Source organism: Kluyveromyces marxianus, chromosome 4 (assembly GCF_001417885.1).
Source record: "Kluyveromyces marxianus DMKU3-1042 DNA, complete genome, chromosome 4".
NCBI classification, from domain to species: Eukaryota; Fungi; Ascomycota; class Saccharomycetes; order Saccharomycetales; family Saccharomycetaceae; genus Kluyveromyces; species Kluyveromyces marxianus.
In genome coordinates this window covers 689,169-710,837 of record NC_036028.1, presented here as the reverse complement: position 1 = coordinate 710,837, position 21,669 = coordinate 689,169, and the positions used below count along the sequence as shown (strand labels likewise).

Genomic DNA, 21,669 nt, shown 5'->3' with positions numbered 1-21,669 from the left:
AGTAAAAAGTAAAAGTAACCATAATCGCAGAGAAGATAAAGAAAGTAAGAAAAGTCCAACAAAAACTAGTAATAGTTGGAGTCGAGCTCACAATGCAACGAATAGGTCAACTAAATCCGGCAAGACTCACAATAAGCATGTAACAACTAAGAAGAAAGGTAAAGTTAATTACATTGAGCAAAATTCAACAACAAACAATGAATTTGATGACGTTTCGTCAGGAACTGATTCATGTTTTCTTAGTTCAGATTAATCAGAAATGTTTCTATCTCGAGAATGTCAGAGATATCATGCTAGATTCTGGAACAACCGTAGCGTTGGTTCCTAACAAAAAATTGCTATACAATATCAAAGATGAATCCAACATTAAATTGCTTGCAGCAGGACAAAATGAAATTACAGTTGAAGGAGAAGGAATCCTAAAACTTAAATTGAATGAAAACATTTCAATTGAAATGAAAGCGATGATTGTACCATCAATCAAAATAAATATAATACCATTAGCGTCACTATATGAGAATAACCTATACGTTGATGAAACTTGTGACAATATAAAATCATTAAATGGTGAAACAATTACGTCTATCTTCAAGAAAGACAAGTTATTGTGGATTTCAGGTAATCACATTCAATTACCAACTGAAGAACACAAAGTCTATCAAACAACGAAATCCAAGAAATATAAGGTCACATTAAGAGAATTACACAGGCGTCTAGGACACACAAATGTCAGATGTGTTAGAGAAACAGTTAAAAGAGGCGGAATTGAAGATTTATCAATGTCCGATGTTAACTGGGAAGGGATCGACGAATTCCAATGTGAATCATGCATGAAAGGAAAAGCTTCAAGGCATCCACACATCAAGAATTCTAGAGACCAATACAACGAAAAGTATGGCCCTTTCGAATATATACACACAGACATATTTGGACCAATAAGACTAAGTGAAGATTCTAAAAGTTATAGGTATATGATTACTTTCACTGACGAATGTACTAGATATACGTGGACTATCCCATTATATCTAAAAACAGAAAGGCAAGTCAGAGTAGCATTTCTTACCATAATAAAACAAACTCGGACTCAATATAACAAACGAATAAAAGTTTTCCACATGGATAGAGGATCAGAATACACAAGTGAATGGATCCGACAGGTACTAAAAAGTCGCGGAGTCAAACTAATTTACACAACAGTAGCTGATTCAAGAGGCAATGGAGTCGCTGAACGACTAAACAGAACTCTACTTGACCGATGCCGTACGTTGTTAGACGAAACAGGACTATCCAAGGAATTCTGGTATCATGCAATAGAGCATGTCGTATACGATTTAAACCATACTTATAAGGAAAAGCTAAAGTGTTCACCAATCGAGAAGGCTGGCATTAAGCCACCTAAATTAAAACATATACATGCGTTTGGTCAACTAGCTTGTTATCGTATAAATACAAACTCTAAACTCGATAATAGAGCAAAACTTGGTTATCTTTTACATCCATCACAAGAATCCTACGGATATATTATCCTGGATGCTGAAACAAACAAACTTGTTGACACAACAGACTTCAGACCATTTTACAAAAACGGGCCTGAAGGGATCACCGAAAAGGAATTCTATGAACAAGTTGGAAAATGGTTACATAAAGCACAAACTAAGATGAGTTCGAACAATCAGGAAGAAAATAACGAACCAGAATTCACCACGGAATCTCACAATAAGAGACGAAAACTAACAGTACATGAGTCTGAAAAGAACAAATCCTCAACCAATGATTCGGACACCGTGAGACATGAAGAAAATCTTGATACACAAGATGTACCTTCATGCGGGGGTGGGGAAATACACTCAGATCCGAAAGATGATTCAACAAAAGAATCAGATAGCGACTCAACGAAGTTAGCTAGCGCCCAAGACTCACAAGTATCACACAATCCAAACACAGAAAGTGAGCAAACTACAGCAGAAGAATTCACAGCCCACAAACACCCAAACGACGACTTCAATCCGTTACAAGATGCGCACAAACAATTAAAACGGAAAATCACTGAGACAGTCGAAGATCCAGAAGAAGGATCAGAAAAGAGATTTCGAGTAAACTATGTAAAAGCAGTAACAGATCATGATACAATCCCCTATTCCGAGGATGCCACACTATCATACTCACAAGCAATTACCGGTAATAAAAACAAGCTATTGAGAGATCAGTTTACTCAAGCCTTTAACAAAGAAATCAATCAGATGCGTAAAATGCATGTCTGGGACGAAAATAAATTAATAGATATTTCGGAGGTAGACCGAAATAAAGTGATTAACCCAATGCTAGTGTTCAGCATTAAAAGAGATGGTACGAAGAAGTGTAGATTGGTTGCAAGAGGAGACCAACAAGACCTCAGCACTTATTCGAAAGATAGACAACAAGATACCATCAACAATATGGCGCTTATGACAGTGTTAGCTGTAGCACTAGATCATAATTTAATTATCAAACAATTGGATATTTCATCCGCTTACCTATACGCTGATCTTAAAGAGGAGATATATATTCGTGCACCACCTCATATCAAGCAAAAGGGTAAAGTGTTAAGACTCAATAAATCTTTATACGGTCTAAAGCAAAGCGGAGCCAATTGGCAGAAAACAATTAAGGATTACCTAAAAGGCAAATGTGAATTGGAAGAGATGAGATTTTGGCCTTGCGTATTTACAAAAGGTAAATTCCTAGAAATAATTGTATGTTTATTCGTTGATGACATAGTCATAGCCGGCAACAACATTAACACGATAAACCAATTCATAACAGATCTACAAAACAGATTTGACACTAGAATAGTGAACGACGGTTCACCAAACGAACGTGACGCAGTTCGATATGACATCTTGGGCATAGATGTAGAATACAAAAAGGGTGTAAGCATGAAGTTTGGAATGCTAGAAAGTTTAACTAAGAAACTACCACTATTAGGGGTTGAATTCAAGAAGGAATCAAGATACAACATAGTCCCAGGAACCCCAGACAGATCTTTAAAACAAGATTTGGATATACCATGTGATAAAGATTACGATGCAAAGGTAAATTGGATCCAAAGAGCGATTGGATTATGCAATTACGTTGCCATGAAGTACAGGTTTGACATAGCGTACTATACTAACATATTAGCACAACATCAACTATACCCCAGTGATGAGGTACTATATGAGACTGAAAGATTATTACAGTACTTATGGACAACGAGAGGCAAACGTTTAGTGTGGAAACGAAACGAAAAGGAGACGTCAGAGTTAATAGGCCTAACCGACGCATCTCATGCCAAAGGTTTAAAATATAAGTCCCAAGCAGGATACTTTTGCATATGGAATGGAAAGAAATTATTTGCAAGATCAACTAGAACATCTTATGTGTGCGAATCAACTGCACAATCTGAGACATATGCTGCAAGTGAATGTCTTGCAATATCAAGAAGTATAAATTACTTACTTACTACGCTCACCGGTAAGAAACCAGATCAGATGTTACTTACCGATAACAAAGCATTAATAGATTCAGTAAAAGGAACTAAAACTATAAAACCTGGAGCCAGACATAATGATCTAAAACTTTATGCCATAAAGGATAAATATCAAGAAGGTCAATTAAAAGTGGAACATATTCCTACTGACCAAAATGAAGCAGACCTATTAACAAAACCGTTGAAGATTAAACAATTCAAAGTACTAACTGACAAGTGGATGAAGTAACCGCGACCATGGCATTAGTACGGGGGTGTGTTGAGACGGAGCATATTTATAGTAGGGTAACTACTAATGCAATAGGCGGCTAAGTATCCTAATGGATGATAGGGGGTGTCACAGGGGGTGACATCACCATCAGATCTAGATTATTATATAAGGAGGCACTAGATCTAGGCAATGACGACCTTAACATAGTCATGCAAGATCCCCAGGTGCATCAGCATACATTACTAGATATATAGCTAATAAACAACATGGATTCATCAGATACCAGAGATCTTGATTATAAGACACGTGACTGGAAATATACCCAATCACTACAAATATACCTCCTCTACGCTGTAGAATGGCCTAGGAGTATATTAATAGTGTATAGACGTACACATGTATATGGTATACTCATCGAAGTAAAACTAGATTTAGTTATACTCGAGCTTCGAGAACCACACTACTGTTAATTCAGTGACTACCATTTCGTTGTGTTACTCTTAAAATATCCATGCCTTAAAATGCTCGGTTCTGTTAACTAATCATATATTGCGAGATTTATATTGTCTTTTTGAACCTTTTTATAACTAAAACATTGGCAGACAGAAGAGTTATCTCTTGAAATTTAGCTGTACCTCGGCTGCACTCGCCAAACTATCTACAATGGAGTCACTTGACCTTATTAAAAGACATGGATCCACTCATTATGCCAATATACATTATGGGTATTATGTTCTTGGAGTAATAGTTTTCTATGTCTTATTCTTAATGTTGATGAGGCGAGTAATTCCAACCAGGTACACCAAAATCTCGCCATGGAAAAACAAACTTCTACAAAGCATAAGAACGGCGTCACCAATCTTTCATCTGCCATTACTTGCGGTTCTTGTGTTTGCTCCCTTCATACATCATTACTCATTCATAGGGAACATTTCTGTTTACATCAAAAGATTAGGTCGCCTGGGGTATGTTTTGGTGATTCTCAACGTCCTTTTAACATTGAGACCTGTCAATCCAATTCTTGGATTTAACTACCTTGATTTCATCCCATTGCATAAGTGGCTTTCTAGATTTATCACGGTGTTAGGTCTCTGTCACGGTATTGCCTTTATTATCAAATGGTCTGTTAATTCAGACGTATCTGTCAAATCTAAGGTAACTGCATTGTACAATTTTATTGGTGTCATTGCATTTTTACCTTTATTTGCCATATTATTCCTGTCCATCCGCCCTTATAGACGCCATAACTACAATGTCTTCTATGTTGTTCATCAATTGGCCCAATGGTCTATGGTATTCTTGATACCAATTCATGCTAGACCTAAAGTCACTGTACCATATTTCCTTTGTTTGCTTGCCATATATATATGGAGAGCATTCAGTTACTGCTACTACGCAAACACGGTAAATATAACACAGAGAATTAAACAAGACCAATCCCTCTCTTATATCAAGGTTGAAAGGGGAAATATTAGAGATTGGCTACCAGGGTCACACCTACGTATATCAAAGCATAAAAAGACCAATCCCCTGTATTGGTTAACTCCTACAAAACCATATACAATAGCTTCTCTACCGGATGAAAACCAAGTGGATTTGATTGTTAGGGAAAAAGCAGTTCCCTATGTTACGGTTGGCGAGTATACTGTCGTGGATGTGTACAATACAGTTTCACCATCCTTTTTATATGACTCTCAAAGGGTAGCTATTGTAGTTGGGGGAAGTGGTATATCATTTGGATTAGGTGTATTTAAGTTTCTTCAAGCTAGAAATCTGGAATACCTTAAGTTTATATGGCTGGTTAAAGATAAAGACGACTTGCATATTTTAAATCACTGTAATGTTGATGTCAATGATATCGAAGTATATGTTACAAGATCCTTCCCTGATGATGATACACAAACTAAGTCCCATGATACAAATAACAATAATAGTAATAGTTCTGCATTTGACGACATAGACTTTGAATTGGAGAACATGGATGAGTCTGGTGCTTTACTCTCAAATGACCCAAAAATGCCTCCAAATATCCATTTTGGCAAAAGGTTAGACTGGCAAGTCGATTTAGCTCATTTTATTGAAACACATGCCCTAGAAAATACGTGGCTTGTATGTTGCGGTCCAGAATCACTTCTAAAAGATGGTCAAAATTATGCGAATCAAAATTACTGTAACTTTGTGAAAGAGTTTTACAACCTATAAACTATATCCTGTAGAAAGAAAATAATTACCACTATTTATTTCATTATATATACAAAATGAGGACTATTATGTATTTACATTGTCCTTTTTAATTATGTTTAAAACGTTGACCTCTTCAAAATTAAATCAATATATAAAAGTGTTTGTGGGCGACTTCTTAAGGAAGGGACCGTGCTGTTCATGTACAAAGCAAAACGAATCAAATGGTTGAAAATATGTTAAAACATTATATATTTAAATGCAATATATAAAACATTCCACAGATTATTTTAAAGGTCATTACTATTAAACGCAGAGATAGCTTACATAGCTGCAGATAATACATACATCGTGAATTATTAATAAGCGTAAAATAACTTTTTTTTTCTATACTAATTTCTGGCTTTAGTTATCACAGCCAAGGTTTCAGTGTCAATAATTACATGATTTTAGTCCCACATGGAGAATTCTGCAAGTTGTGCCATTTCATTCAAGCCTTCATTATTATCTATCGGTAAGAAGTCAGCTTGTAAACCAAGAGAGTCGGGCCCTATATATCCATCAAAGCCAACTGCTTCTACGATAGAAGATGGATTTATCATTAAACCGTTTAGTTGGGTATGTTCAGATAAAAAGTCTTCGAAATCAGGCGAATTAGTTATGCTTGAGAGATCCGAAGGAGCAGCTGGTGACCGTGTATTTATTTGATGGTTATTAGAAACAGCTGCCACTGTCTGTTGAGTCCCAACCAAACTTGCTGTTGGACTATAAGGTGTTTTACTTGGTGGAAGTGAGGAAACCTTGTCTAAACTGGAAATCAGAGGTTCTAATGGAGTTGCCATTGGTATTGGAGCAGGTGTCGGAGGCAGGGATACCTGTGATGTTTCTTTTTTAATCTCAACATTAGCGTTAGGGAATGATTGTTGCGTCGCATCAATTTTCCTTCTCTTTATATTTTCAGGATTCCCTCTGACATCAGATGTTCTCCTTAAAGTATCTCTGAAAGTGATAGGATGATATTGGATATTCAAAGGAGGTAATTGTTGAGTTATAGCCGACGTAGTAGGAGACTGGGAGTTAGAATGGAAAAATGAGTTGAACGTTCCACTGGTGACTTTCGAAGGTAGGAAACCAACAGCATCTTGATAAACTGGACACCGTTTGATTTGATCACCTCCAGCAGAGAGGACCAAAGATGGAACATTTTTGAAGAAACTAGTCATATTTGCAATATTTGGATGGTGACTTAAACGAGGCAGGTTTTTATTTTTCATACCATTCTTCATCTTTGTTGAAGGCTTCTTTAATAAAGTGATGAAGAAGCCTGTAGATTTTGTCATTCTTGTAGCATATGTATACTTTGATGATATTTGCTTGGTTAATTTGTGGAATAGCATCATACGAGCAAGAAGAATATCTGCCAAGTTTTCGCTAGTGTCCAGGCTGACATCGTGAAGAAGATTTGCTATTGGCTGTGCGTTTTCCCTATGTTGACTATCAGTTTCATCCTCGCTACTACTGGTATTAGTATTGCTACTTTGAGCTCCAATAGCAGGGGATTCTCCCATACCAGTCAAAGGACCACATTTTGCTCTTAGTATTAAACAAACGATGAACTGAAGCGCGCGATGACCAACATCCAAGCAAGTTGGTGACAATAAAACATCCATATAACTGAACATATTGTTAGAGCCAGTACTGTTGAAGAATAAAACACAGTTTCTATATCCTTCCATTGCGTGGTTTAGAGCTTCTTGAGCATATTCTTTTGCTAATACCCTGGTCCCCTGGTCTTCATTACCCAAGGGTTCATAATGGGTAAAGAGAACATAATTTAACAAATACTCTAACATACTTATAGTAATATGCTTCGAGAAAAACAACGATCTAGTTGTACATTCGTGGGCTAAGTTCAGCTTTTTCTCCCTTTCCTCTGGAGAGTTCATATTCGGTGATGATATAACTGTTTGCAAAGATGGCAAGGTATAAGTGGGCTCTGTTATTTGATCCAATAAAACCGTTCCTTCCGTTGTAAATAGAAGTCCTTTATTAACAAGTTCTTTGACGACCTCCGTGGTTGGCGTTTTTCCATCACGTAATTTACCCAAACTTCTAATCAATTGATCAAGTTCAAACTTCCTAACTGTTCTAGCAAGAGATACGTTCAAAATGTGATTTAGAACCGATATGATACATAAATCGATTTGGAAAAATAAAGTGAAATTTTTAACCACAACCAATTCCTTAATATCATTGACATAGTCAATTTTCGAAGCACAAGGAAGTTTCGTATCACTGAAGTCATTTAAGTTACGCAATAAACGTGGTGTTCCCAAAGAAAGAGACTGTTGCACATCTAGAGATACAATAAAAAACCACGTTTTTCTCCATGTATGTTTTAACCTTTCAGTGTTCAACATTGCCTCCTTATTGAGTTTTGAACCGTTTACTGCAGAGTTTAGTTGAGGGAAATTATCTGGATCCCTGTGTAAACCACAACTGAAAGCCATTTGTACGATACTTGACATTAGCACTTGATGAGTTTCATTGTCCTGTCCAGTAGATGTAAACGTGTTAAGTTGAGTATCCCCAGTTTTGTCCGGACAGCACATTAAGTACAATTTGTAGAAAATGGCGAATTGCACAGTTGTAATATTGACATTAGAATTTGCGAAACTGCTAATTTCATCAAATCTAATTAGGAACTTGCGAACAATCGCCACTGTTTCCAGCGGAGTTTCGTATTTTAGAAGCATAGATTCTTCCTTTGCTTGTGTTATCGTGGCTGAATACGTTGGTTCAAGTTTCAAAGATTCGCATTCAGGGCCAAGCTTGATCTTACAAGCATTAGGAGGCAATGAGAGCCACGTCAATCTTAGAATAATCAAGAGAATACCCAAAATACAAGCATCTGAAGCCTTTGTAAGTTTAACAGTAGTTGTATCATTTGTAGTTTGTATTATTTGGTTCACTTGAAGCTTAAAGTTCTGTTCATCCAAAATAGGAACAATAGGGTATATATGGTTGAAGAACTTGTCAAGGAAAAGAATAATGATCTTTTTTGGAGGTAGTAGTTTTCCAATAGCTTCTGCTGCTTGCTCTGGAGTCATTTCTGGGATTGCTGTTGGGTGCATCTGTGTTGGAGGCATTTCCTGGCCTGTTGGAGTGGGTGTTGAATCACGCATCACAGGGCATTTTGCTGTTAGGTTCTGGAAAGATGGCAGGGCGGGAAGCTTTGCCTTTCCTTCAGCTGATAAATACTTGGTATGATCTATTGGGCATCCAGAACCTGATCTGCTGTCATTTTCCTCTTTGACCGTAGCATGTGTTACGGGACAAGTACCCGAGCCTGTACTGAACCCTGGATTTCCATGTGCAACTGGGCATTTGTTTATGACAGGACTGGCGTTGCTACTCCCGTGGTTGCTTTTTTCGTTGTTAGTCCCACCGATATTTGAATGAATCACAGGGCAGCGACCCTCTGTAGAATTTGGCTTTTCTATTGGGTATCCAGAAACATGAGCAACAGGACATTTTGACTGTTGTGACATCGAGCCATGAATCACAGGACAACCTCCTCCTCCCCCTGCAGGACCACTAATGCTTCCAGAAGCACTAGGCTTGCGTTTTTGTTGGTACCATTCAGATAGTTTTTCTCTCAAAGTGAAGATGTGGCCCCACAAGAGCTTTAAGTAAGGATCACCTTTCATGATAGCTAGCCAATGAGTAGCACCAAGATGTACAGTACCATTATTCTTCAAATGTAGCATATCGAACTGTCTTGTTAGATCCAACTCATCATTATCGTATTTATCCTGGGAGGACTGTATCGTTCCACCAGTAAGCACAGGTGATTGGTGGTTGGGACCTGATAACAGCTTCTTACTACCACCGATGAAAGAGTTCGCCACTGGCGTCCCATCTGGGGCTCCGGATCCCCCAACACTGCCTATTCCACCTCCACCTGCTGCTGGAGAGTTGCCAGCAGTGCTGTTGTTGTTCCCTGAAGTCGCATGGACTTTTGACAACGTTTCTTCTAGCGACTTAACAAGTTCTCTCAACTGTTTCAGTTCAGAATCCTTGGAAAGCTCCTTTTCGGCCTCCTCTGCCCAAGTCTGTTCCATGTAATGGCACAAGTGTCCAACACCTGTTTTCACACATTGCTGGCACTGGGGCCGTCCTTTGTCACACTTCACCTTACGTTTCCTACATATCGTGCAACTTAGAGGAACCCTGTTCCGCTTTCTTTTTTGCTGTGTGCCCGTGCTCCCAGGAGACGTGCTTAGAGCCATGGTTAAACGCTATTCTTGCTATCTATAACGTTGCTTCTTCTACTTCTGCAACTGTCGTTATTACCTTTCTCTCAATAAGTACAACTACAACAGCCCGCTAAAATACGCTTCGTTCTGACCCCGTTAACACTACTTTTTATATTTTGAAAACAAAATCCAAGTTTCCTCGTATTGTTTCCTTTGAATGCGCTGGCCGGTGCTCGTTAATGTACGATATATAGTCTGTACTAAAGCCTTTTTAACACCTTAAACTAATGCTGTCAAACAAAACAAAAACGAACTGCAAAGACGAAACTAAAAGTAAAAATAATGGAAAAAAAAGGCTATTCCCGTCGTACCTCCCTATAAGCAGTACACTTTGATACACAACAAATACTCAAATTTGGCTTTGTGGATCTGCTTTCTCCCTGTCTTTATCTACATAACTCTCTGTTCTGCATTCTGCTATTTGTCTGGTCTGTCTTCCAATATACTGTCAGCTTGAAAAATTCGAGCCGATCTGGAAATCACAACACCTGATCGATGCGATGGGCAACGGTGGGATCTTGCGCATAGAAATGGGCTGGCTGGGAGCAGAACAAGTGTCCGTTGGCTGCAATGGCAGTAGAGTGGGTAGTGGGTGGACCAGAAAAGAAATGACAAGGTGCGATGTACAGGGTACTGGTTCTACTGGTTCTACTGGTTCTACTAGTTTGTTTGTACACACGTTAACTTGGAACGTCGTTTAGGTGTTCATGTGTAGTAATTGTAAGCAAACAGAGAAGCGTGTTGGGCAGCTAAAACGGAGTTTCCTCGAATTGTTGAACCTGGGACGTTGAGGGGCGAGGGGTGCATTGTGAGCTGCAGCTTCGTAGTGGCTGCTAACGGATTTTCTGGCGCGACCGAGCTAGCTATACGAGGGTGTGAGTTTCGCTTATGCTTGGAACGCTTAGCGTTGGGTGAAGCTAAACGACGATCACGTGATCGGATTAACTTCCTTCATCATCATCCTCATCATCAGAGTCTTCACGAACTCCACGTTCGATGTTGATTCACGTACACGACTCTAATATCGGCGATGAGTGTGCGTGTAGGTGAATCAACATCGAAAAGCCGTGCTGAGGCTCTCCGGCGTAGACCCTGGCAACGCACCGTCCAAATGCTGTGAAAGCTGGTAATAGGTGTTTTGCTGAAAAAAGCTCATCTGAGTCATACAGTGGTGATAGTCAACCAACTGTGCTTGGGGTAGTATGTTGTACAAGGCAGCAATTGAGGCATACGATAACCACTGAGCCGCTCTTTAAATGTCTCTCAAGACCTTGCTCGACCCGGAAGTGAAAGCTCGGTTTCTCAAGGCTTCTCATGCAAATGTGGTGTCGCATTTAAAGGCTCTAGAGAATGGATTGACAAGATACTCTAAGAATCCGTCGATTGTACCCCCAAGAACCAAGGCACTTACGCCTTCTGGAGAAGCAATCCACTTGTTTATGCCCGTAGTGGACGATATATACTGCGGTGTTAAAACTCTAGGGTATAATGAGAAGTCTGGGCTTGGGTTTGTTGGATCTATCAACGTATTGGACCCTACTAATGGGCTAATTCGGGGTGTGGTTGATGCAAAACAGGTTACTGGGATAAGAACTGCCCTCAGCTCTCACATCGGTCTTAGCCATTTAAGTCACAAATTCGATGGTATCGAGAAACTAAACGTGACGGTATTTGGCAGTGGCTTACAGGCTTTTTGGCACTCGTTTGTGTGCGCAAAGCTGTTCTCCGCGAAACAGGTTGATCTCAACATTGTGCATAGGTCAAAGAAGCTCGATGACAGAGAGTTATGCAATGCATGCTCAAATATCTGTTCTGTGAACTACGTCAAGATAGACAGTAGTGATATTGGTCAGCTGTGCCGCAAGAGTCATGTGATTTTCGGCACTATCCCCACCTCCGAGCCCAGCATCAAGGAGCACTTCTTCCGACAAGTACCAGAGGAGATCGACTCTACGAGTTTCACTTATATCAGCTTGATAGGAAGCTACCAGCCGCATATGCACGAATGCGATAATGCTTTAGTCTCTGCCTTCAGAGATCAGAATGTCAAAATCATTGTAGATTCGGCTGAACATACTTTGCTAGAATCAGGAGAATTAATCGATGCACATATTAAACCATCCAATTTGATTGAAATTGGAAAGCTTGCTTCGACCCATGATTCGTGTGAGTTGGAAGCTAAAATTGGACCCAAGTCAATAACATTGTGCAAAATTGTGGGCTTGGCAATTATGGACATTGTTACTGCTAAAAAGTTGATAGAGGATGACGAATCGTAACATCTGAATATCTCTGTATTCTCACTTTAACTATGAATAAACACATATAACTATTTACAGTTAGTTTCGTTAATGTAATCCTGTAGTTTTTCCCTTCCACCACAATGCAAGATCATAAAGAACCAATTGGTTCTTCCGGCGTTCAAACTCTAACCACGCCTTAAGTTCAAATAATATCCATTTTAGGGACCAACGAGAATATGTTCGGTTTATCAGCTCTTGTGCCTCTTGGTAAACTAGTTTTGAACAGTACTGAGTCATAATTAAAAAAGTTCTCTCAGGGCCCAATGGATTTTTCAAACATTCATCTAAATGCCTTGTCAAATCGTTGGTCTTCAAGATTAAAAGAACTATTCTAGGTATCTTGGATAGGATGCTCATTAAATCTATTAACATATCTCCCTCGGTTAGCTTTTTAGACATCACAGTCATTTCTTCCTGTGATCTTGGTTTAGAAATGTCATAATTCAACGCAGTGTCGATACTACGACCAGTTATTGCCGCTGCAAATAATGGAACCTGTTCATCATCAATATGAGCAAACCTTTTGGCATAGTAGTGTAGCTTCTCTTGATCCTGGTCCAATAGGGCCAACCATAATTTCGCATAATCTCTCCTCATTTCAGTAGATGGCATCCGATATAAACCATGATCGTAAAGGATAATTTCAAAATTGTGACCTCCATATGGTCTATCGACAGCTCTTATGGCTAAGTTTCCTCCATGTGGATCACAATGGATTCCAACATTTGGCGTAAAGATCATTCCATTGAAAATGTGGGAAAGACACGAAGATACTTCGGACCTCGATATCTTATGATCTTTCATGTACTCAAGGTTATCTAGCCTTTCTCCTGAAACGTACTCTAATATTAAGATTCTTTTGTTGGCATTTATAACTTCAGGAACTCTTAATGCTGTCTTATCAAGACTGTTGGCGAAATCCTCTGCAGTTTTCTTTGCATTCTGAGCTTCTCGAACAAAATCCAATTCAACATATATACTGGATTGCAATTCATCTCCTAGCCAGGTCAAAGGATATTCGGGAAAAACGATATCCACCAGGTTGAAAACGGTTTGGGTAAGCATAACATCAAGCGGAACAAATTCTTTTAATCTAGGATGTTGGCATTTCACTGCCACTTTTTCTCCAGTATCCCTCAATGTTGCGATATGGACCTGGGCAAGAGACGCAACACCAATTGGGTTCGGATCAAATTCAGAGAACATATCATCAAGACTGCAATTAAGATCTTGTTGGAACATCCTGTCAATTTCTTCAACAGTTGACTCTGGACATTTGTCTTGTAAAGGAACCATTGTTTCAGTCCACTCCGGTGGTAATAGGTACGTCATTGCGCCAATATGTTGGCCAAGTTTGATGAATATACCACCGTTACGCTCTAGGGCATTGAGAGTAATAACAGCACACTTCTTGTGACAATCCTTTAAAGCTCGTTGATAGTCTTCCTTGTCCTTGTATTTTCCGCCAAGGGTCTTTTTGTAATGATAAAAACAACGTACCAGAGCCTGGGCAGCCACATTTACTCGACCCATAGTCAGGTACATATGTCTGGAGAACATATAGAAAGTATCATTAGTATTGTAGAATACTAAAGTCGTGCCAGCAACTCCTAAGGTTACTGTTTTCCAGTTGATTAGCCGTCTCTTGGGTATCGAGCTCGCTTTTGAGTAAAACCTCTGCTGGTAGCTTGTTTTAATGAGCCGCGGCTTCAGTAGAACTCGAACACATGGATTATTCCTACACAACATTGTTTGAATGGCGTATCGCTTCGCCCAGTTAATGTTTATCTCAGTTGTCTGTTAACTCTTAGGAGGTTAAGTCATGTATCTACGAGGGAATAGTTTTGATTTCCTTGAATTAAAGACTTTTTTATAAAAAACCGTTGAAATAGTCAAATCAACCCGCTTGAAGTTAACAAGACTGATTCAGTTAGGTAAAAAAGAACAGAGTACGAAGCTTATTGGTGGTTTTGTTTGACGCCAATGAATACAATACATACGTCTATTATAAATATGTTATGGCTAATGTCCATAAAGTAGATAGAAAACTTTCATCTATTCATTTTTCTCAAATGTAGATAAATGAGATATACGATCCTATTCCGGAATTGGAGGATAGTTCACTGGTATCTTTTTATTGTCGTCAGTGACTTTGGAATTCTTTATGGATAAGAATGTGTTCCAAAAGATGGCAACGAAGTTCACTGTAAGCAACCTATGATGAACAGGCACTACTGAGAAGTTTAGAAGCTGAACCCAAGGCCAGACGTACCAATTTGTGACCAAGGTAGAAGAGAAATTGTTTTGGATCTTCTCCTTTGCGCTGGCAATAGACTTACCTTCAAACAATGTCATTACACCGTAATACACTGGGATACATGCCGGCGCAAATATCAACTGATCGCACAGAACCCTAGCGACATTGTTAATCCAATGTTCGCCTGGCTTGAGAACAATTTTGCCATTTAAGAATTTATACCATTTATCGCCAATTGGCGCAAATATGATGGAGCCGTAGAACACTGCCCTAAATGTCCTTGCTGCATCATACTTTTTTTTGCCATTCTCTGGGAAAAACACCTGAGCCACTGCATCACCAATTCCAAATAACGAACCCGTCATTATCCCATTGGTGAGTTTAGGCGACCTTTTCACCGACGTAGTGTACCATTTAAAGAATGCACTCATTATTCGCAAGAAAAATTGATGGCCCTAAGCTATGCGTGTCAGAATGTGTCTCTGGAAGATTGTTTAGTCCTTAAATGGAACGAAGTTTCGAGACGTTTTAGTTCACAGTGCCTTCACAGGACTCAGAGAGGGTTTTAAAGTTCAAGTTCAATTCCTCATATACAGCTCTTTATATACATGAGAAATGAGGAATAAAATTTTCCAATTGCAACCTACTTAGTCGGTCTTCTTTGCGACTCATTCGCTCTGTGTGATAACATCGAATTGGTTAGCAAGATAGTCAGCCTGGTGTGGTTACTTGAGTCAGCTTGAATTTTTTCTGGAACTTTTCTTTCTGGTCACGTGGTTTGATTTCTTTTTGATCTCTAATTTTTGCTGCTGCTGTTTTTTTTTTTTTTTTCTTCAAAATTCAATTTGAAGTCTGTCGCGCGTCAGTTTTCAAACGTCTTCACGTTTTGTATCACCTAACACTTTCGACAAACCAATGCAATGCGATTACTGTGTTCCACAAAAACGTTATGATTTGGGATTGATAATACTGGTTTTTATTTGTTTGCTTTTTGTTTCTTTATCACGATAATTGGTATAACTGTTTGGGTGTCTGTTTGTTTAATGTTCACTTTGTTTCGTTCTTTTGTGTCGTAGAGTATAAGTTATCACATCGCAATCTTGCAAGTCTGTTGCATACGTATTCACAAAGGAAACGATACTATCTTTAGTACGAATCGAAAGTTGCGGTTGATTTTAACCTAGTAAATAGAAGGGGGTTGTTTTGCCTACTCGACACTGTTACCTATGAGTTCCATGCTTGTTTGCTATGGCGAGAAAAGCGATGAAAGTAAATTGAATAAATCGTTTGGATTGACAATTTTGAGCCTATTGGAGATTGAGGGATTTCGGATCAGGCAATTGAAAATATGGTGTGCTGATAAGGGGATTGAATTGCCTGAGGATGTGTGGGATTGTTGTGTGGATGGCTTACAGCAGTTGAGTTTGATAAAATTTATCATATGTTTGCATTTTTCTAATAAACAACTTGAGACTCATAGAGAAGATATATTTAAGCAGAAACAACTTCTCTGGGCAGACATTGGGATAGAATCGTTGAAATTTGATGATCTTTATAATCTAGATGGAGATTTAGAACATAATTTTGGTGACCCGCTATCAAAATACGCATTAGAACTTTATACCACTAACCTTTTTTTAAGATGCAGTATGATGTACCATATCAAAGATTTTGTACAGCACTGTTGTGCAACAAAAACAAAGATGGAGTCGTTGGAAAATAGAATTGAGACATTCCCTGAACTATTTGCTAAGGGAGTAGAATCCGTTGTTAAGATTCCTTGGAAGTTTCCGACGCCTTTTTTGAAAAAAGTAACCAAAGAACAAACTCTTGACTCTAAGATATCTATATGTTTCTCAAAAGTGATGTTAAAAGATGCCTCAAAATTATACAGAAATGTTGATCCTGAAGATGTTGGTCTTGGATATGTGAAAGTGGATCTGAAGTGGCTAGAAAGCTCCAATACATATGTGTTATCTAAACTTGAAGATGAGACAAGTCAGACTTCATTGGCTCTAGAGGAAATTAAACAGAGACAAATTGAGCGTCAAAGAATATTTGAAGATGATCTGGAATTTATGACCCCAAAAGCTGATTTAGAGGTGTTCCGTTTGTTTCAAAAAGATGAGATAGAAGTTGATGATACGGATACGCATACAGAATTAAAGGACAAGGCTGAAAAGCCGGAAACTTATATTGAAGAAACAACACTAGGAGAGCCACTGATTGTTGGGCGAGAAGTTGTAGCAGAAAATAGTGATGTATTAGAAATGGAAAGTTGTGTCCCACAAACTATTCAAACCAATCAGCAAATGAACCCAAAAAGAGAATTACAGTTGAAACAACAGGAGCACCAGCAGCACCAGCAGCACCAGCAGCAACAAGTAAAAAGTAACCCTATTAAGCCAGTCTTTGAACCGCCTTTAAGTCATATAAAAGTTGAACATGACTTTCAGAAAGAAAATTTTGCTATGAATTCTGTTGAAACTGATACTTTACACGTTAACTCTGAATTTCATGAGAAGATTGTCACCGGTATGGACCATGTAAGTCCCTTGAGAACTTCCAACAATGATGTTATGGATATGGTTCCTATAGATTTTGCAATGGTTTCGAGCTTCAATCATCTAATGTTTGTTCCCAAGCTTGATGATGTAAACGAAGCAGATTGCATAATCAAAATAGAGGTACGTAAAAGTGCGAGCCTCTCGAGTCCTCAAGAATATATACCTTTTTCTCAGAGATTGTCTCGTCTCTGCTGGTTTTTGAAAAAGAATAAAACTGAAAAGAGTACTGACACTTTCATGTTAAATAAAGGACAATTCAGCAACTTTCAAGATATGACCTTGCCTCCCCTCGAGAGTAAAGTTACATTTAGGAAATTTCTCAGAGCCAAAATACGTCAAATTAAGGAAGATATATTGTATTACAAAAATGTCGCCATCTATTGTATGGATGATATAAAAAATTACACTCCAGAAGAACAAGAGTATACGGCATGATAACCCGTTATTTTGGGCAATGATTTCATGTCGTCATTGGTAACAAAAGATATATTTCTATTCACTAATGTCTTTCGTTATATATCACCATTAAATAGGAGGTAATCTAAATCGGTGGAATCAATTATTGAATTGAAATTTGTTTTTTGTTGGGAGTGATGGTACTTAGGTTCAACGTCGTTATCGGCGGACGTTAGTTTGATAGAATTTTTATTGTTGTTGTTGTTGTTGTTGTTATTGTTATTGAACGATACACTTGGTTTTCCTGAAATAATTTGTAACTGCTGGATTAAGTTTTCATGCAAAAAAGATGTAGTAGAAATAGATTCGTCTAGACTGGTAAAGTTTGATTTCGCAAAGTCCGAAAAAGATCCATTAGCATCAATAACTACTGGCGACTGACTTGGAATTCCACCTGAAGGGGCTATGTTACGCTCAAAATTGTCCCGATTCCAATTTGGATATGTATTGTTATTACGGAGAATGGTATTGAACCAATGGGTATCAACCTCATTCACTTTAATCTGTGAAACTTGAGGAGTAAAATCAATTGCATCGGACGATGAGTTTGAGGGAGTTCCAGAAAACCTATGACCGTTGTTATTCGAGGAAGATTTAGATTTTGAAGTTAAGCTACTCCGGTGACCCTTACTTCTGAATTTTTTCTTCTGTGACATGGCCGGGTTCTTTTGTTTTGAGCTGCGGAAATTCATTGCAGCTTTAAGCTTGTCTTTATCTATCACACTGTTGAATATGGACCATCTAGTGGAGTTGATAATCGAATATAATTCCTCAAATTGGGAGAGTTCCAGATTCAAGAAGTTGTTATACTTCGGTAATTGTTTCAATGGGTTTAAATTATCGGGGAGAATGTTATTACCAAAGTTATCTCTCTGCATACTTAATTTCTGGAACTTGAGATTAGTAGGTGCATTGGGATCAAATATGTTGTCATTTTTCTCTTTGAAAATTGAATACAGGAATCCGTTTCCTTTCGATAGTCTCCAAGCTTGGAACTGGTTCCCACTCAATGATTGAGTTATGCTATTTGCGAACTCAAGTTTATCCAATGCGTTTTCAATTATCTTTACAACTAATGACTTGATTTTTAGGAAGTCCTCAGAATTCTTAATCATTGGTTCGGGGTTTTTTAGATATCCATGATAAAGATGGAGAAGTCTAGCCAATAATATATGTAAAACGATTTGGAATCGTACAAATATGTGGTTGCAAGTTTGCAAGATAATGATTTTGGTCCTTGTCCCAAATATTTTATCAATATAGGAGTTGTTCTTGTCGTCATTCTTATCATGGAAAAAAAGTAGAATTAAAAGAGGTTCAAGATCGATGTATAAAGAAAGACACTTTTTAAACAATTGGAAAGGCTTCGAGAAACTACCAGAGTTTGAATCCGTATGATTGTTTTCAAGATGTATGAATAACCGGAGTTGAATCATCAATAACATCGATTGTGTTTCAACGTAAAATCGGAATATATTACATTTTTCAATCGACTCTTGGGGTCCGCTCGAAGGTAGAGCAATGATAGATGACAAACTTTTGGCGTATCTGTCCTTTAAATTTCGTTCAACTTTATTAATATGATCCATGATAACATTGCATGGTGTATTGAGTCTTTTACTCATAACGATTTTCAATAAATCTCGGACATAAAGAGAAAACTCATAGTTCTTCTGGCAGCAGTCAACACTAGCCATTTCATGAGAAGGATGAAGAATGAAATCAGGCATCCCATAATTTGGATTTTTCTTTATAGTTGGTAGTTTTGTGTTAAATTGATCGGTATCTATTGCAAAACAATTTCCCATGTTCATTGCCTCAGATATGTCCAGAAAATAGATAGTATACCACGCTTTTCTCCAAGAGTGTAGATAGATCTCAAAGTTTGTTAATTGGTATGATTTTTCAGCATCAGTATTCATTCCTAATGACTCCGCAATTTGCACTAATAATCCAGTAAAATTACTCGAGTCCGCTCCATCTGCTATGTCACCTTCTTCCGGCGCATATCTTCGGTACACCCTTAACAGAAGTAAGCAGTGAAGTACTGGAAGTACACCCCTTCTGAATAGGTTGAACATCCTTATACATAGATTTGCAACTTCGATGTAAACCGGGCCGATTTCATGACTTACTACGTATTTCTCTTCTTCTGTGGAACAGTGCTCTAGGTCAGATGGATACATTAAGTATGATAACCTCATAATGACGAACAAAATCGCAATTTTCGAAAAGTCTAATTTCTTTACTACCTTGAGAACAGGAGGATCTTCAGATTCAGATGGGGGGCCTATTAATCCTGCCAGTATGTCTGTGAACCAATCTTCCGTGGAAAAAGGATATAAAGCGTTTAATGGAGAACTGAAATAATTACTAACATGAATCCAAATAACTCTTGCGGGAGGAAGCAGTAGATTCAAATAGTACAGGGCCTCAGTCTCATCATCAGCAAAACCAATTGGAGTATCGTTCTTCACGCTTTGAAGAGAAGATGAATTATTTGTAACTTCGGATCTCATATTCAAACTATCCTTCTTGATATTGAGTTCTCTCGGTACACTTGCTGTATTTTCAACAGCTTGTCTCGGAATAGGACTGGTGTTTGATTCTGGCGATACATCTGAAGACTTAGCAAGTGTACTATGATTCAATATTTCTGATAGTGACGGCCTGCTTGATTTGTTATTCTTAGTTAATATACCATCCATATTTTGATCTTCTAAGTACTTTCTAGCAAACTTTTCTCTTTGCTCTTGGCCCTTTACATCATTTTCCGTCATTTCTTTCTCATTATCATCAAGTTCGTTGTCTAACTCATCGTTACTACTAGTGACGCTACTATCTTCACCGTTCGAATTACCAGTTTCTCGGCTACGCTTCTTTTTATTCTTTTCACTATGATCATTATCAATTTCTATCATTGCATCCATTACAGTGTTCTTATCACTACTTTTCGCTACCAACACCTCTTTAGCTAATTCCGGAATATATTCTAAGTTTGAGTATTTCCTGTTTCCGAGGTATCGTATAAAACTGCTGCTCCTATCATGATGTGCCTTTCTTGTTAAAGTTGTAATAGTCATTAAATAAGGATCAACTCTTGACATAGACATGCAGTTCAAGGCACCAATAAATGATAGTCTGCCACCTCTTACATCCACTGTCTCTAAATCTTGATAAAAGTTAAAATCTTTATAATGGCTTAGATCAAGTGATTGGAATTCGTCATCGATGGAAGAGCTCGGGACAGTTTTAGAATACTTTGATTGAGAAACTTTATGTTCTGTAGGAGTTATGTTATTTATTAGTAGTGATTCTAGTGATTGTACCTTTTGCTTTAGAACATCTAACTCCTTGACTACTGTCGCATTTCCCTGAGATTTAGTGGAAGATTTCTCTGGTTGCCTTTTCTTGATCTTAGTCGACATCTCTGGGGTTTTCATTGAGACAAATTTGATGTCTCTTTTCTGCTCTTCATAATTACATTCCATATTAGAGCCATGCTTCACACATACCAAGCATACAGGTTTGACCCTATCACATCTTACTTTACGTCTTCTGCATACTAAACATGATTTTCCGCTTTTCTTATCCATGGCTATATTAGTTGGTTTCATTATTCGTTTCACGTTTACATGTGATGAGAAGAAACTGATCTTAATATTTCTGCTTCTCGTTCAAGAATCTGATATATGCGTGTGTTTTACATATGCTAACTTGGTGTCTCTAGCTTACTCATTGAACATTGCAAAGTTAAAGATCTTTTTCCCCTTTCCGATTGTTAGAATGCTTTTCCGGAGATTTTCCAGGTTGAAAAATATGGCTATAGTGTGAATCATGTGCATCAGTTGAAAAATTATAGGAAAA

General features: G+C 38.1%; 8 protein-coding genes across 8 annotated transcripts; 4 read left to right on the top strand and 4 right to left on the bottom strand.

Moving 5' to 3' along the window:
• Window positions 1-197: 197 nt before the first annotated feature.
• On the top strand, window positions 198-3,737 carry TY2B-LR1 (transposon Ty2-LR1 Gag-Pol polyprotein; the record flags this gene model as incomplete). The annotated part of the gene is made up of 1 exon (XM_022819595.1): window positions 198-3,737. The coding sequence occupies one exon, from the start codon at window positions 198-200 to the stop codon at window positions 3,735-3,737; it is 3,540 nt and encodes a 1,179-aa protein (XP_022676145.1).
• Window positions 3,738-4,382: 645 nt separating this feature from the next.
• On the top strand, window positions 4,383-5,921 carry AIM14 (putative metalloreductase; the record flags this gene model as incomplete). Its single annotated transcript, XM_022819594.1, has 1 exon — window positions 4,383-5,921. The coding sequence occupies one exon, from the start codon at window positions 4,383-4,385 to the stop codon at window positions 5,919-5,921; it is 1,539 nt and encodes a 512-aa protein (XP_022676144.1).
• Window positions 5,922-6,349: 428 nt separating this feature from the next.
• On the bottom strand, window positions 6,350-10,024 carry HAP1 (Hap1p; the record flags this gene model as incomplete). Its single annotated transcript, XM_022819593.1, has 1 exon — window positions 6,350-10,024. One exon carries the CDS (start codon window positions 10,022-10,024, stop codon window positions 6,350-6,352), a length of 3,675 nt encoding a protein of 1,224 aa, XP_022676143.1.
• A 1,451-nt stretch (window positions 10,025-11,475) lies between these two features.
• On the top strand, window positions 11,476-12,498 carry KLMA_40296 (uncharacterized protein; the record flags this gene model as incomplete). Its single annotated transcript, XM_022819592.1, has 1 exon — window positions 11,476-12,498. The coding sequence occupies one exon, from the start codon at window positions 11,476-11,478 to the stop codon at window positions 12,496-12,498; it is 1,023 nt and encodes a 340-aa protein (XP_022676142.1).
• A 69-nt stretch (window positions 12,499-12,567) lies between these two features.
• Window positions 12,568-14,271, bottom strand: CQD2 (Cqd2p; the record flags this gene model as incomplete). The annotated part of the gene is made up of 1 exon (XM_022819591.1): window positions 12,568-14,271. One exon carries the CDS (start codon window positions 14,269-14,271, stop codon window positions 12,568-12,570), a length of 1,704 nt encoding a protein of 567 aa, XP_022676141.1.
• A 348-nt stretch (window positions 14,272-14,619) lies between these two features.
• SYM1 (ethanol metabolism protein) lies at window positions 14,620-15,210 on the bottom strand (the record flags this gene model as incomplete). Its single annotated transcript, XM_022819590.1, has 1 exon — window positions 14,620-15,210. The coding sequence occupies one exon, from the start codon at window positions 15,208-15,210 to the stop codon at window positions 14,620-14,622; it is 591 nt and encodes a 196-aa protein (XP_022676140.1).
• A 795-nt stretch (window positions 15,211-16,005) lies between these two features.
• Window positions 16,006-17,781, top strand: KLMA_40293 (leucine-rich repeat-containing protein 6; the record flags this gene model as incomplete). Its single annotated transcript, XM_022819589.1, has 1 exon — window positions 16,006-17,781. The coding sequence occupies one exon, from the start codon at window positions 16,006-16,008 to the stop codon at window positions 17,779-17,781; it is 1,776 nt and encodes a 591-aa protein (XP_022676139.1).
• Window positions 17,782-17,858: 77 nt separating this feature from the next.
• Window positions 17,859-21,419, bottom strand: KLMA_40292 (uncharacterized protein; the record flags this gene model as incomplete). The annotated part of the gene is made up of 1 exon (XM_022819588.1): window positions 17,859-21,419. The coding sequence occupies one exon, from the start codon at window positions 21,417-21,419 to the stop codon at window positions 17,859-17,861; it is 3,561 nt and encodes a 1,186-aa protein (XP_022676138.1).
• Window positions 21,420-21,669: the final 250 nt, after the last annotated feature.